At 41.7% G+C, this 17,509-nt stretch overlaps 1 protein-coding gene across 1 annotated transcript in view; it reads right to left on the bottom strand.

Moving 5' to 3' along the window:
- The window catches only part of RASAL2 (RAS protein activator like 2), a 125,393-nt gene that overhangs the window by 38,821 nt on the left and 69,063 nt on the right, over window positions 1–17,509 (bottom strand). Inside the window, exon 4 of the mRNA XM_029084264.1 lies at window positions 11,760–11,866. Coding sequence (XP_028940097.1) covers window positions 11,760–11,866 — 107 coding nt within the window. The remainder of the gene's footprint in view (window positions 1–11,759; window positions 11,867–17,509) is intronic.

Raw genomic sequence — 17,509 nt, forward strand, 5'->3', positions numbered from 1 at the left:
AATCAGCAAATTAGAGACAAACAAGGTCTCCTGTTCTTTCCTACGCCGAACACCGACAAAGCCAGAGTGCTTTATTGGCTCCAGGGGACTCAGCCAGGCTGAAGTCTGTGACTTGTTCATCTCTCAGACTCATAAGAATTAGGCCGTCAGAATAAAAGATGGCTCTATCCGTAATATTTTAGTCTGAAAAATCTCACATCTCTTTCACCTCTTCAGGAAGAAAATGAGGTTTACCTACAATTGCACAGGGTGCTACATAATTTCCTCTACACTCCCTTTCCCACAAAAGGTTGGACCAGGAGATCTTTTGAGGTCCTTTCCAACCTGGGTTGCTCTATGATGCTACAGAATTAAAAGGAAAGGGCTATCACCCTCTTCTCATCTGTGGATGCCAGGCTAATTGTTGGAAAGAAGTTGCTTCCAAAGAGCAAAGCCCACACGTGTTCAGGTTCAAGACATAAACTGGAAGCATCTCTAAACCAATTTTCCAGTCTCGTATTTGCCTTCCCAGTGCTCCTTTTGCAACAAAACGTATCCTCTTCCCTTTAAACAAGCACACCCTTCAACATTCCTCTACTTTTCCTCATTCTGTTGTTCTTGGGTCTTTTTATATTTAGTTTGTCTCTCTTTTTCCACACAACTCACTCCTCCCTGAAACCGCACAACTCCCCTCTCCGTCCGCACTGGTAGGTAGGTTCTCTCCTTGCACTTTTTCCTCGCTCTGCTTCTTTTGATGAATGACCAAGTGAGTCCTGCTCAGTTGTCAAGTGTACACATGACATCTTCAGCAAATACAGCAAGACAGCCTGTCTCCTCTCTTCTTGTGAGAGCTGGATGGTGATATATGATAGAAAACCTACCCACACCTGATGCTGGCTGTAGGATCTTCCCAGCACGTGCAGATCATCCTCTCCCAAATACTTGTGTAGGAAACAACCTGCTCACACACACCAGAGCCTGACACGTGCCTGTCCACGGGCAGCACAGAGAAACTGGGATGCCCTGTGGGACGGTGCTTCAGGGGATGAACAAAGAGGGATTTTGTTTTCTGCATCTGAAAGGAGTGCTACATTTAAGGCTGCCCTTCAATTTCTGAGGCTTGCCAGTCAGCAGGCTCCTCAGGGGTGAAAGCTGCTGTATTCTCCTGAAATAGGAAATAAAAGTGAAAAAGAAAAGGCCTGACACCTAGCTACTACAAAAAACCACCCCAAAAATCTGCGTAGCACGCTGGGGGAAAAGGTACTGCCAAAAAGGAAGAAGTGTTTTGAGTTGTGTGTGCCACTCACATTCTACCCATGTTCTGTGTTTGGTCCTGGTATTGAAAAAGTGCCTTTGAAAAAACCCCTGTAAATCAATAGATGCTCTTGAGCTTCTCTTGGGGCCATTGCTGGAATTCAAGTAGAGGATGTATAGCACTTTCAAAGGCACTTTCGGATATTCTGACCTCTCAGCATAAAAGGTAACAAACCCAACTGCAGGGATTCAGATCTGGTGGACTCTGGCTTCATTCCAGTATCTCTCAGGCTACTCAAATTGCAAGCACGAAATAACATGTTTTTTTTCTCCCCTTAAGGGCAAATAAGACAAAGCTGACCCAATTCAGCAGGGGTGCAAAAGTATTTCTAGTGAATCACTCCAAATCCCACTCAGCAAGGGACTGTGAATATTCATTTGTGTGTGCATGCATGAGTTTAAATTGGCGTCGCTTTAACGTTAGTGAAATATGTTCTGGGTTTAATTGAACATAACCTATTCCCTAATGAAATATATATGCTATCTGGGGCTGAATAAGGCTATTCAGAGTTGATTATACAAAAAATAAATTTAAAAAAAAAATTAGGGTAAGAACATACTTAAGGATAAAAATAATTCAAACAAAGAGTGTACTTCTTGGTCATCCTCAAAAGACTTGAAAACCTTTGCAATATTTGCTCTCTGCACCTTGCTGGCAGCTCACGCAGGGCCAGTGCTTACAGATGGACAACCTGGGAGCAGCATGAAAAACTCACACGTGCCAGAACTGAGCAGAGCTTCTCGCTTTTGCCAAAGGAAATGGTTTTAAATACTGAACACAGATATAAAAAAAGATGTAGTGCTGAAAAATAAACTTCTACCTGCAACAATACCATCTAACTGAAAGCATTTCCCCCTTTTTTTAGGGAAGAAATCCCAGCCAATGCTAGTAACTGGAGCTTGCACCACTAAAAAGACAAAAATCCCCCTTGCTTCTTTTCTTATTGTCTAGGTGTTTCTCTTAAATACTTATTTCAACACAAAATACACTGCTGTTTGGTTCTTAGACCTAAATGTAACAAAGTGTCTGAGCTTCAAGAATCATCATGGAACATTTTTTAAAACAGTGGGAATTTTACTGCTTAAACAAACACCCTCAGACAAAAAGATTATTACCCAAACTAACAGAAATTATGAAAATATGTTCTTAATAAAAAAGCACAAAATATGTGGTAGGATAAATTAGCTAGATGCACTTTGAAAAGATCAGTACTGCTTAAACACAGTATTTTAAGAAGAGCCCAGTGAGAGAATAACTGCAGAAGAACTGTGCCTTAATCCCTCAAGAGCCAGACTTGATGGTCCACACCCCATGGGACAAAGCTCGTTACAAATGTCCCTCAGAACCACAGGTTTAGGGGAACAGAGATGGAACAGAGAGATGGGGGGCAGAGAGAGTACAGGCACGTACTCAATCAGGCATGTGGAATAGGTTCAGAGCAGGTTCATCATCTCAGCCAAAAGCATCAAACACTGGGGTAAGAAATCCCAATGATACAACATCTAAAAATCATTCAATCCCACTAAGAATTCTATTCATCTCATTGGGAAGTTAAGCAACTCATCTCTCTCACTCTGCCAAGGAGAAATTGCCACAGGAGAAGTGATGAATTCAGCAGGCTTTTGAAACACCCCTCCAGAGCTCCACGGGGAAGGTACAGAAACTCTGTCCACCACATATTTTAAAATCAGGGATGGTTGTTGGGCATGCCTGCATAAATTCAGGGCAGCTCTGGCTTTCGGAAATGCTCACTCCATGTCAAAGATGACAACTGTCTGTCTGTCCTTCATCTCAGTAGAGCAACACATGAACTGCCCAACAAATTCAAAGACAGCCCAAGTAGGAACAACTCAACTCTTCCGCCTCTTGTACCCCGTAGAGATGCACTGATTCTTCACTCTGGAGAGAGCAGCCCATGCATAATAAATAACGATTCTCTTTGTTGTTTTTAAAGTGGAAAGTTAATTCAGCCATGAACTAATAACACCATCTATAACTATAACACGAATTATCCATCGATAAAAAGCAACTGTTTCAGTGGAAGCTTCAAAGCACAAAACCCAAGGTAGAACGGGAGACAATAAAAGTTCATCCGATATAGTGCCTTGCAGGACTGTTACCTACATCAGGTACTTCTGGGGACAAACACATTGCCTTCTGGAGGCTTGCAATGCATCCTGAACATCTTAAATTCTCAATGAGGAGCACTAATGCATTATTAACAACAGCAGGTGGGTAACTTCATTTACAGAGCGGTGACACTCGCTCTCTCCGAGGGGAAGGATTGTATGGGTACAAACAGAACATTCAAGTGACTATGGACGACAGCAGAACTGCCTCCCAACTACTGCGCCTAGTTTGGATGTGAAGTATTTTATTTCCTAAGTTGCTCACAAGCAGCTACCAAGGAAAAAAAAGAAAAATGTAGCCAAGTGCAAATGTTCTCCTGTGCCAGTAATGTTGTAAAACTGGGAAGCAAAGAAGCAGGGGAAGATAGCCAAAAAATAGAGATACACAACTAGCAAGATATTCCAGGGATTAGGAGCAAACGTGGTGAAGTTTATTATCCCCTGCAGAACAACAAAAAAAACCCCCCACAATATAACTAGCAAGGAGGTGGAAAAATTTGCTTATGAGCACAGTAACGCTCATTATTAAAATATGAGCGATGCCTACCTTTGAAAATGCTCTCAGCCACTCACACAGTAGAAAAGCAGATAAAAACAACTGTACAAACACCTCGGTGGCAATAGAAAGAACAAGACAGTGACTTACAACAGTCAAATTCCACCATCAACTCACCCAAAAAGCCTGGCACTATGTCACTGAAGAGGTGGTTCGTGCACAGGCCGAGAACGATAAAAAATATGCTTGAATGTATAAACAAAGGATAAAGGACAATAAAAGTAAAGTGCTATTATGTAAATCTGCCATCGCTTTCACACTAATGCACCACTCTCTTCTGATCTCCTCATCTCAGCAAGAAAATCAGAACAAAACTAAACTCCAGAAGTATAAACTGATTAAAGGCAGACAAGAGGGGGATTTACAAATGATATGTTTTAAAGACCAACTATTTATTTGGGAAACAAAAGCAAGAAGGGATTAGAGATGTATAAAACAAATAGAATGGAAATTAACTAAGCTCCTCATGTGCCCTGTTACATAAGGAAACTGAGGGGCAATTTAACATGAGAGGCAGCACATTTAACTGATTGTCAGGAGACCTTTTCTAATGCTATCTATAAATCAGCCTGTAGAATTCTCTACAAGATATTATACACATTTTTTTTTCCCCAGCAAGATTAAAAAAGGATTACGTGTTTATATAAGGAAGAATAACATATGTAGCTGCATTAGTCAGGTTTAAAAATAACAAGAGTGAGCAATTATCATGCTTCAGGACACAAGCTGATCAACAGCAAGGATCAGGAAGATATTTTTCCCCTGATGGGACAGCACTGCCGATTTGGCCAGATAACAATTTCAACTTCCCAATGAAAAATTGTCTGCTGTCACAGGAGGGATGCAGAACAGGATGAACAAGTTTAAGAACAATAATAAGAAAACCGAGGCAATGGAGAGGATATGGCAATAGGGATACATTGATAATACATCTATTAATAAAATGTACCATAAGATTGCACGTACTCTGCGTGATACGCAGTCAAAAGTACTACAGGAATCAGATTTCCAAGTCACTGGGAATCATACTAAAAAATTCATGAAGAAACAATAGCTACCCGATAGCTGGGGAGAGCTACATCAGCTTTTCAGATCCCAGTTCAGCAAGGTGTTTAGCATGGATGCAACTGGGAGCAGAGCCTGACTGCCTTCATGGAGCTGTCCACATCGGGCACTAGCACAAGGAAAGAGCCTCTGTAATAGCCTGTATCCAGGAATTATGGAATAAAGGTCAGGAGTCTGCCTAGAGAACAACAAAACAATGGTGATAGACAATAAATATTATAAGAATAGGTCATTTGAGTCTATCAGGGTGTTCAATCAAACAGTTTGTCAACAAATTGGCTGGAGCGGGTGAAGTACATGGAGAAGGGATGACCTCGAGCCTACCTCACCGTGACTCAAGCGGCTGCGTTTCTGTCTCTCCCTCACATCAGGAAGGAGGCGATAACTATTGTGACCCTGGCTCTTTAGTCCCCTGGCCCACAGCCAGTAAGCAGCCCAACACTTCAGAAAACCTTTTGATAATACAACATACGTACTAATTAGAAAAAATAATGATGGAAGTGAGCTTTGTCAAAGCTAGTAACACAAACCTGAGAACTAGCTGCAGGAGTATCTAACAAGAGTAATTACAAGTGATAAGGTATCAAGGTAGAAGAAAGGGTCCAATGGGATGTGGTGGGGATAGTGGCATGACTGCTTCTGTTTAACATCTTTGTTAATGACCTGGAAGAAAAGTTAAACAGCACATTAATTACACTGAGCTATATTAAATTAGGAGGTGAAGCGAGGGCCAGCAAGGACAGAGAAATAACACAAAGGGTTGTGAGCAATTAGAAACTGATAACACACATTCTTGTGAACTTTAGTGCCAGAATTCAGAGAACCAATTGAATGGAATTAAAAACAGAGGAGCAAGAAAAGTGATAAAAGGGGCAGAAGTACTGATTTGCAGAGGATGCATTAATTAAACTTTGCACAACTTGACCAAGCCATGATTTGTAGGTGAAGAACAGAGCGAGTGGGTACACGTTTAAATACTATTTACAAGGACGGCTGGAATGTGACCAGTGTTTAAAATTATATACGTTCATAGTTCCCCACGTTAATTGCAGGGAATTAGATTAATTAAAGTCAAGTTTACATCAAACATGAGAAAAATGTTCCTCCTGCTGGTGTCCACCAGACGATGTCACAGACTGGATATACCCATCATCTGACTCAACCTTCAAGTCTGATGTAAAGAACAAATCCTCTTTGGCAGAAAAATATTGTGAAGGTTATGGAGCCTGTGAACAGGCTGTGAACTGCCCCAGAATACAGGCACAGATGAGACCTTGGTGAACATCCTGGATGCTGCCAATCATCCATTTATGCCTTCTGACACAAAATCTGCGGAATAACAGCATACCTGAGCTATCATATCACAGAGAAATGATAAAAGATTAAAGAGGATTCAAACAAATGTGTTACAGTAAGAAACAAGTAAGAACAGCAAGGTTCTCATCCTTAATTGTTTCCTTTTAGCAGTCTTACTTGAATCATATCTATAGTACTCTAGACCCAGCAGCTTCATTTTCTGTTTTGTCTCAACCTTAACCTCTGCCAAGATGAACATTAAAGGAAGCTTTAAGCAGTAAGGTAGCAGTTTTATAACAATTTTCATGTCACTAGCTTAGTAGCCCCCAACAAAAGCAATCTTAGTTTTTAAAGCTTTTTGCTCTCTCAGCTTTAGAGGAATTTAGCTGAGCGGAATTTTCTTCTTTAGTAAGAAAAGAGTGGAAAGTGGAAGGAAAAATGTTAATCTTACAATAGGGAGGACAGGTTTGAGTGTACTTTTTCGTGAAGGATGCCACCATGCCTCACATTAATGTAAATCAACAATTCCATCTCTGCATTGGCGCTGACGCAGAATTAAAAATATGTACTTGTATGTCGTCAGGTCACACAGCCAGGAGAGATCAGACTCGTCCTAACCTGGCAGCATGACGGTAGCGGAGCAGCGCTCTGGAGAAGCAACAATCTTGCTGACTGCATAAAAGATGAGGCTGGGCAGCCACGAGATCTCATCAAGCTTTGACCTTCACTTAGGCTGGTTGCATTGTCTTCTGTTCCATTTACTCTTAAAGAGCAAAGAGGCAGACAGTATTTCTATAGATCCAATTATACTCTCGGCTAGAAACAAACCAAGGAAGGCAATCTGTAAGCATCAGTCTTCCCATCATATTCACACAGGGTTCCTATGAAAATCATTTTATTTACTTCAAAGATTGTCTTCTGGCTTTCCTAACTTATTTGCACTTGTTTCTTTGCTTCTTTCTCATCTTTTTTTTCCCCCAATAGCCAGTGGAAATGGATGAATCATATATTATTTGTAATAACAACTCACTAACAACCCTAGCCCAAAAAAGTGAAAATTGGAGAACGCAATGCAAGTCTGAGGAGTGGTTTAGCAATTCCTCTCTCCCCTGCCACTGCAGGAGGTTTGGAGATTTTGATAATCTCCTCTTTACCCTGGATCCCTCGATTTGGATGGCAGAGCAACGAGAGAAGATGGTTGGTTGCCACAGTGCTACCGGGGCTCAACAGCAGGGAAGGGGATGCACGGAGACCGAGCCGCTCTGCCAGGACACAGTGTGTGTGGGAAGGGAAAAGCTGGTTTCTCGCCCACCTATGCGTCACGATGCCTGCTTCTAGCCAGTTCCGTCTGCCTTCCTATTTGTTCAGTCAAATAATATTCATTATTAAAAATAAGACTTTTCCTATAGATGTGTATCTATAAACAGCACACAGCTGTCTATATGTAAGAAGACACACACACACTTCCCCAGCTCCATTTTCCTACCTGGCATGCCCTCCTCTCTCAATATTCCTCCCAAATACGCCTGGAAATTGGCAAATGGCAATTAACACAACTGAACCTAGATGGGGACTAATGTTTTAACTGCAGACATTTGGGGAAACGGGGAAGAAAAAGAAAGGACAAGCACCAAGAGCTCTCATATCCGTACGTACGCCTCGTGCTGTGCAATGTCAGCGTTACCAGAGTCCACGTTATTCCCCTTGGTGGGAGATAACCAGAACAAACATGTTGCCCGTGCTGGTCCATGGAGTGGTTAGCCCTGAGAAAGAGTATGTTTAGAACTACTGAAATTCTACTTTTCACACAACAGTACATTTAAACAGACGTCTTTTCCTCCAGTTCACATGCAGGAGGTGGGAAGGCAAATTTCCTGAACTTTACACATCAGCCCCTTAAAATAAATCCTTCGTTGACCACCGCCACTGAAGAGATGACATAAAAAATGTCTTGTCAGGGAAATGTTCACTTAAGGGCCATTATGCTGGTATGAATCAAAATTCCAGATGCTAAACAAATGCCAATTAGCAGTATTAAAAAAACAGATGCCTTGTTCTGAGTGAGTACCACTGCCTGGTGTTTGAAAGGAAAAAAAACCAAACAAAACTGCACAGAACATGCTGGAAGCCACTGTCCTATTGAGAAGACAGCTTTTAAATAGCTTTTCTGAGAGGCAAACTTAAACAGCTGTAAAAGCAACTTATTATGAAAGTCTCAGCATAATTTTCCATCAGTATGGAAGAAGGTTAAGCTGTCCCCTGCCTTAAGCTGCTTTCTATTAGAAATCCAAGCAGTGAGTAGAAGAGGTACGGGCACAGAGTCAGGTCCACGGAAAGAATAACTGAGACAGCACTACACTGCAGCTGCCTCCAGCCCTCCAGCCTACACTGTAGGTGTCAATGTTTGGAAAAACAAAATGCAAGTTTGCTTATCATTAGTCCCCTTTAGATGTCCAATAAATCCCTGTCAAATACAGACGACCTCACACACACACACACAAATTCAAAGCCATTATAGGTGCTCCTTACATCCTCCACTTGAAGCTCTTCTCAGACCAGTGATCTGAGACTTCCACGAGGCACCCAAGTCATCTTACCTGCTTCTGAGAGCTGGGGAATTCTTCATATAAATCAAAGGAAGAAACACGATTCCTCCCCATCTTATCATCCACCCATTAGGTGTGTGCCAATCCACACCTAGTTAACGGGGGATTTTATTTCAGTAGTTTTGGCTTGAACTCATCTGTATTCTTAAGCAATCTGACTTCTAATTGTACCTTGCTCTTTTAAACAGATCAGAAGTTGGCGTGGTTTAAAACAGGGTGATCTCAGCCCCCACCTGCACCACAACCTGCTAAGGAGTAACAGCATATAAATGGGTTATTCAGAGCAAAACCTACAAAGCCAGAAGCCTTGTCCCTATGAGAAAGACAGGAGGGTGCATTATGCTCCTGGGTATACAGGTGGCCAGGCAGACAAAGAAGCATCATCCCAGCTACACGTGGCACAAATACCTTCTCATTTCTTTGCTGGTTTATGCCCAAGAAAGGCAGGTACTGCTTCCTGAGCCTATTTGCCAGAGTCCTAAAAGCCCAATACCCTGCCAGGGAAAATGAGAAACATTCTACAAAGATCTTATTTTGAAAGGAAGCAGGAGCTAAGAGTATAGAGAACTATTAGAGAATAATTAAAGAAACATTAAAACATTAGTTAATGGATCAACGTTAAAAAAATGTACAAAGATGAGGAACAAAGAAAAAAGAGGCATATAAAATAAACAGTACAGGTAGGTAGTAATCAAACATTTCTGATACGAAGCTTGCAGTTGCTAGACAAAGACTACAACAATGCAGGTATCCATCTAAAGGCTAGGGCAACTACTTACAGATGAAGACAAAGAACACAGAGAACTTCTTGTAACTGAAGAAAAGAATAGCTCAGACTTTTGAAGGCCCTCAGAGTTCAGAAATCCTCCTGGAGCCCTGCGGACTATGGGCTCAGCATAAAACTCTCAGACCTTGACGTAGCAGAATATTCTTGTGACAACTTCACATGCAACTAGACCAAGATCAATTTTTTCCCCAAGTACCACCCAGAAAACAGGTCACTGAAGTGCAAGAGGATAGTTCACAGAATCACAGAATAGCTGAGGTGAGAAGGCATCTCTGGGGACTGGCTAGTCCAAGCCCTCTGCTTAAAGTAGATGAAACTAGAGCAAGATGCTTAGGGACCATGTGTCCATTCTGCTTTTGAACATATCTCCAAGGACGGAGACTCCACAACCTCTCCAGGCAACCTCTCCCACTGTTTGATCACCCTCACAGGGAAAAAGGGTTTTTTTAATGTTTAAATGGTATTTCTAACATTTCAATCTGTGCTCCCTGCCTCTTGTCCAAGGAGCCTGGCTCTGTCGCCTTTATTCCCTTCCATCAGGCACTTAATACACATTGCTAAGATTTCCCTCTGAGCTTTCTCTTCTCAAGGCTGAGCAATATATTCTGCTTTAACTGCTACTTTAGATATTTTTTGAACTAGAGGAAAATGTGATTCACAGTCTTTCGATAGACATTAGAAGTTCAAATTTTGTTCTGCCAATAAAGTCTGTACAAAGTAAATGTTCTTCACAATTAGGACAGTCAAAGATCAGAACAGGTTGTCCAGCAAGGCTGTGCCATCTGCATCCTTGGAGGTTTTCAACACCTGACTGGAGAACGCCCTGAGCAACCTGATCTAAGTTGGTCCAGCTTTGAAGAGGGGGGTAGATCAGGCTTCTAGAGGTCCCTTCTAACCTCTCAAACTATGACTCTGAAAAGGGACCAGGTATGGACACCCAGTATATCCACTGCTTCCTTGGTTGCTTTTTCAATTCCAATAAATCGTGAGTTTGCAGGTTGCTCTAAACACTATATATTCTACACACTCTGATCAATCTTAATCCTTTTATAATTTAAATAGCTCTCATTAAATCATTGGGGTTTTTTTATTATTTTTAAAATGATACAATGTAGTATTTAATCAAAAAACAAGTTTCACACACATTTGGGTCTAAAGTCACTTAGAAGGGATGAGTGCTACCTAAAGCAAAGCAAGAATATATACACTAAGGTACAGAAATGGTACTCATATCCACAGGGAATATTAAAAAACCCCTAATGTTCACTAGATAATTCTCCTCCTGCTTTTTCTCAGGTTCTAAAGCAGGCAGATCACTTGCCAGGAATAAAGAGGAGTATGACAATATTTGCAATATTAAAGTCAGATATTTTAAAACACAAACAAATATTGTTAAACCATTACTGAGACCTCATTTTAACTTGAGGCATTTGCCCTCAGTCTAATAATAGAAAGGCCTTTGTGCTCTTGGATACACTGACCAAAGACTGACACAAGCAAGAAAATCCAGACTTGAGCTGAAAAGGTCTCGTGCAGACTCACAGCCAAAGCGAACTCACAACAAAAACTAGAGATGAAGAGCAATTAACACATCTGCAGAAATTTCATCAGCTTCCCAGTAAACTATAAAGCCATTTCAATTTTCTATGTACTCCACTGGCATGAGGGGAAAATAACATGATCTCACCAACCAAAAGGAACGTTTTTCCTCGTCAAAACTGAATATGTAATGCAATCCCTGGCAGCGACTTCAAAAGTATTTATATAGGTCGCTGCCCACATTAACACTGATGTTTCACTATTTGCAACTTTAGATCAATCCCATGAAAATAAGCAAGTCACAGATCTACCAGAAATCTCATTGCTAATACATGACAGTTGACAGCAATACCTCTTGGTCAACTGGAACTATTAACTAAATACTTTTTCTTTTCTTTTAAAGAGCTTAGTTATATACTGTGATAATTTAATCTCCTCCTCCAATTCAATGAGAAGAATTCCTCCTTTGCAGGAAAGGCACACTTACTGGCACTTTGAAAGGAGAAGTATTCGAAGCATCCATGGAGTTGGTTTTCTCAGAGGTGCTGGTCCCGGAGATGCTCCGTCTGCGAGGAGATCTCTCTGCTGGGACCTCTAAAGAAGAGAAGAAGAAGGTGGTGAATGGGCGCCGGGGGGTGGGGAATAGTCAGGTTTTATGCTCTATAGGACAGACGCCTCAGCAAAGTTTCAAGTGCATCACTAAACTGCTGAATTACACTCACCTACTGTCCTACATCTTATTTACTTACTAAATTACAATGGCATTTCCACTGACAGATTCAAGGTTGTGAATCTGACTTGATCGTAGGCAATAGGCAATTAAAATAAAAATGCTGGTAAAGATCAATGCCCCAATATACTTAGTATCCTATCACTGTTTGTGAGATAGTATTCAGAGCATCTGAAACTATGCCTTTTTTTTTTTTTTTTTTTTTTTTTTTTTTTTTACATAAGCAATGCAGCAATTAACAGATAACTAAAATCAAGACACAGGGAAGCTCAGTTTTAATCAGAGCTGAACACAATTTGACAAAGGTCAAAGTTCGGTCTTATACGATCACACTACTTGCTCCAACCATGCAACCAACAGAAGACTCAGAACTGCCCGGGTAATATGACATATATCTCTCTGCAGATAAAAAAAATAGGTCAACTTCTCCTCATTCTGGTAATATGACTTTACTAAGATACGACTTTGGCATCTTAAATCCATGCAGGCTGATCTGAGGAGCACAAATATTCATAAAAGATGCACTTGTATCTTTTTCTAGTATAAATACTGTAATAATAGTACAATAAAGTATACCCACTATTGACAATCTCTACACAAGCACACATATACTCTACATAAATGCATTTTTATAGAGAGCTAGATAGACACAGATATAGATACAGATACCTTTATCACAACTGCTGCCCATCTCCAGCTCAATTGCCAGACTTAAAGGAATCCAGCTTCACAAAACATCCCCCAACACGGGGAGGGAAAAAATCACTTCCTAGCAGAAAGTCCATTGTTATCTTCAGAATCTTAAAGAGCAGGAGTAAGCAGTGACTCCAGACAGTGACATTTTGACTCCTGCCGTTTTCCTTTCAAGAGCCAGATGCAGCTTAAACTTCCATTCCTGGCTGCCTGGCCCTGGGGATCCGTGCTACTTCCACTCAAGAGCAAGCTGGGTCTCTCTGTTCCCCCTCCCCTCCCACAGCTTGCGGAGAGCAAGCGAGCAAGTGAGCGAGTGAAAAAAGGAACACACAGGACTGCAGCTATTCAATCAATCGCTCTGACTGCACATCCTCATTAGTTACTTTGAGGCTATTAACAGACGCCCAACTGCCGCCTTCCCTCCGCTACAGAAAATTTCAATGTATTTTCTGATTCACAGCAGCAAAAAAAAAAAATAGAAAAAAAATAAAAAAAGGAAGGTTTACAGAGACAGCCAGCCAGCTGGTGCCACGAGAGCAGTGTTTTCCCCAAAATAACCGAAGAAAAAATGAGAAAAGCCTTCTTCAGGGATAACATTACTTGTGATGTCTCTGCACACTGGATTTTGATATCACCAGAGTTGTAATACCTATCTCCCACGGATGCTTGAAGAAGGACAAAATGGAGCATACTGAGCGAGAGGCTCGGAGATGTGGATGGACCCTGCAGCATCAGCGTCTCACACTGTAGATATTTATCTTTTAACAAACCAGACTGCTACCGTTCAGCCTCTCGATCTGCTCGGAACCATCGATGGGGAAGGAACGGCCAAGAGGGAGAGAGCAGCCTCCTCAACTGGGCAAACAAAGTCTAACGCCCAGCGTGGCTACCGGTGGAACTGGGCAGGGCACAGCCTCTCGCTGCCGACCATCGGGACGATGCACAAGCCCTGCTCGCGCCCACCGACTCAATGAGGGGCTGCCAAAGCTCGCTGTCACTGCGCCAGAGCAATCCCACCTGTGGGGACATGTCTCCTTCGGCTGATGAGCAGCGTTGGGCACTTTCTCTTACAGCGAAGGAGGCATCGCCCGTTCCAGTGCTGGAGGGTAAGTCCCTGTCAGGGCACCTTTAGAGAACAAAGCTCTTGGAGCAGGGCCAGTGCTAGATCAAGGTTTTTGAATAATGGTCAGTCCCAGTGTCTCAGGAGCCTTTGCAGAGGTTGCCAAATTTATTTGCAGATGCACTTTTTTATACCACCAACCTCCTCCTCCTGCTACGAAGGGAAACTTATTTCCTGCAGCACCTGTAAGTACTGCTCTCCCAAAGAGAGCTGTGTTCTGTAGGATGTAAACGATTGCTTCTGCTGTCCTCGCTGTACATGTGATGAAAGCAAATGGGAGTGAAATATTCAGATGGAGATGGGGACTAAAGGAGCACCTTTTATTTTACATCGGGTAGTAAAGCAGAACATAAGAGGTTTGGCTTTCTCCACTTCTCCACACACAGGAAATCACATCAAAGCTGCTTCAGTAATTTAACACATGGTTAACTTTGCTGAGTCATAAATGAAAACAGGAGCTTGAATTCCCCGCTATTTTCAACAGGAGGTTCTTGTAGGAGAGGATTTAGGAAAAAGTTTAAGTTTAAAGCAAATGGAGCTGAGAAGCTACAACAAGGAACACGCCTGGCTCTCCTTGCCTTCCCTCTTCCCCCTACATGCACCCAGCAGCAACTCAAGCTCTCTGCAAACAAAACACTGAGATTCCATCGGTAAAATGAGTTTCTTCTGTTCTCAGACCATCACATAAGTGTTTCAAATGGGGAAGGGAACATGAAATACTCACAAGGTGCCTGCAAGGAACTAAAACTAAAATTACCTTTCCTTCTCTTCTCTTTCCAGAAATCATGAGCAAATAAACAACATGCTCAGTCCTCAGGAAAAAAGAAGACCTAGATATAGCAAAATTGTCAAGATATGTTAACTGGAAATCAAAAGCTAAAGCAAGCTGCTGTGATACCCGTAGAACAGTATTTTTGCTGAGTCGTGTAAAAAAAAAATCTATACTGTCACCACTAGGCAAAAAATTAGCCACTTCCCTCCCTTACTCCACAAGTAATGCTAGAGGCTGTTCTTGCATAATCTTCACCTGCTGTAAAAATCAATGCACCTCTCATCGGCTTAGTATTAAATTACAACTGCTTGCTGCATTGCTCACTCTCAGGGACCAAGACTACAGATAAATCACATTGTTTCTACAGATAAACAATGTGAAACCCTTCATCCATTCTCAATTTTGGCAAAGAAAAGGAAAAAAAAACCTTTTTTTTCCCCCTTTTCAACCTTAAAAAAAAATAAATCCATCAAACAAATGAGTTGTAAACATCCCTCTGTGACACTTTTAATTTATCACTTCATATATCGGTGATATGCAGTCCTATTTATGTAAATAAATATTTATGCAAATAAATATTTACACACTACATAAAAATAGCCAAGTTACAAATTAGCTGAGCCAATTACTCAGCAATGGCAGGTGCCTCTGGAGAGGGAACTGCCCAAGGATACAGCGAAGGTAGGTCTCTCTCCACATCTTCATATTGCGTCACCCTCTACCCTCTGCAACACCAAAGCTTGTTGTGTTGGCCAGAAGGCAGGTTTGTGTAGGACAGGTGCCACTTACTACTCTGAGTAGTGGTGATGACTGACCTCCTTTGAAGGCAACCACCTTGGCCACAGCAGTGCAGCCTCAATGACCTCTGGCCAGGATGCGGCTCTCGGACTCAATCTGAATTTCCTATTGCTGGGTGCTCTGGCCACTTGAAATCTGAAGCCTTGCTGTTGTGGGAATTTGTGTTCTGCTGTGAAGAGCTTTTTCTCAGGGTGGGAGAAAGAGATGAAACAAATCTCACAGCTCTGCAGGACAGTGCTTGCTACTCTATCTCCATTTTTCAGAATTGGAAATGGATTGGAGAAGGGCAGGAGAAAAAAAATCAGGAACAAAGAAACATCCTCAGGGGTTACAGTGAAAAGAATTAAGTTACTAAACTTGCAAACAAGGTCACAGGAACAAAGATTACAGGGGAGTCTGTGATTTTGCAAAGGGCAATGCCATGAAACCACCACATGGTCCCAGTGGAACTGGCGTCAAGACCTTCCAGACTGGGCTTGTGTCCTCCCAGGACTGGCAAGAACATGTCCAGATCTGAGCTCCTGCTTATGAATAAAGTCCAGGAGGTGACTCTAGAGCAGTCCCAAAGACCTACCTGAAGATGCAAAAAGGGGGTAAGCACGCTGGCAAGCATAACTCTTGTTAGTCTGCACTCAGAAGGACTACAACATCCTTTGCTCTGATGTGCCAGGAAAATTTGGATTTCTGAAAGGCTACCTTTACCATCTACTGCAAAAAAAAAATTACAACTGACAGAAAATGAATCAATATTTCTTTCTCAAGGTAGATTCTGTTAGGCAAGTAAAAAAAAAAAAAATCTATCCTCAAATTCATTCTCCAAATAGCTTTGATATTTTCGTGTTGTCTTTACTAGGAAGGCAGCAGACTGCTGGTATATATTATCTACTGGGACTTCCTTTTGTTTTGTCTGCACACATCCTGATATGATGGTACCTTGGTCTGCGACTAGAGGGGAAAGAGAATAAGATTCCTAAAAAGAATCAATTCACTCTGCATCTCAAGTCGAGCTTAATTACAGACATTTAAGAAACATAAACCCAGTTCACTGTGACCAATTACCTCTCCAGAACCACGCGTTCCCAAAGCCTGCCTCTCACATGTGCTTGTATTAAAATGTCCCCAGCTGAAACAAAACCAAACCTTACCCAAGTGTCCACCCCCCCTTTATAGAGCTACCTTGGCTCTCCCCATGAGAAAATGGTAATTGCTGCTGGTCAGACCATTAGCTGAGCAATCAAACAATCCTGCAATCAGCCTCTTGGCTGAAGGAAGGATCAATAAGCTACACATAATATACCTCTTTTCTTAAAAAAAAAAAAAAAACCAAACAAAACAAACAAAAAAAGCAATATTTGCTGCCTTTTTAAATGCTGTAGCACTCACACAGCAACAGTTACCACAGTGGGCAGACAATCTAAACATTTACCTTTTATCTGGGCCATTTCAGAAATCATCTGCCTGGCCAGGTTATTACGCATTTCAAATGTGGCAGCACGGCTACGCTACAGACTGACCAGCCTCCACTTCTGCCCCAAAGACCTCACAGTCTTACCCCAAAACAAGGCCTCATGAGAGTGTGATAAACCCTGCACAGCAGGCGGGAGGGAAGAAGTATGTTAAGAAAATAATAAGACATGCAAATTAAGTAAGTTACCCTTTACGTGGCCTCTGGGTAATTATTTTTAAAATAAACTTATACTAAAGGAATTATCCCCAGATAAATAACTGAATCCTAGGGGTAAAAATAAAAGAGTCTCTTGAGGAAGGATTTGGAAAAAAAATCATCTTTGCTATTGAAGATGTGTAAGAATGGGATAGACAAGTGTTTCTCTCAAAGAGCAGAGACGGAAGAGACCCTACTGGGGATGTGGTGATGGACTAGAAAGGACTGAGGGCCTCCAAGGCCTCCTTCAGCACTACCTTCTACTCTGTCAGCAGGCCAATCAGCCTCACGGAGTAACTACAAAAGAAATACAGAATAAAAACCTGCAGCACTTGACTTTTTGTGACTTAGTACTTCTGTTACAGACACACTTAGAGAAATAATGGGCTCAAATCTAAGCTTGGAAGAGCCAGAGCACTTATGGGTTTGCTGTTGGCAGCTAGTTTTTGAAGATGTCATTC

Source organism: Antrostomus carolinensis, unplaced genomic scaffold (assembly GCF_000700745.2).
Source record: "Antrostomus carolinensis isolate BGI_N321 unplaced genomic scaffold, ASM70074v2 scaffold8043, whole genome shotgun sequence".
In the NCBI taxonomy this organism is placed as follows: Eukaryota; Metazoa; Chordata; class Aves; order Caprimulgiformes; family Caprimulgidae; genus Antrostomus; species Antrostomus carolinensis.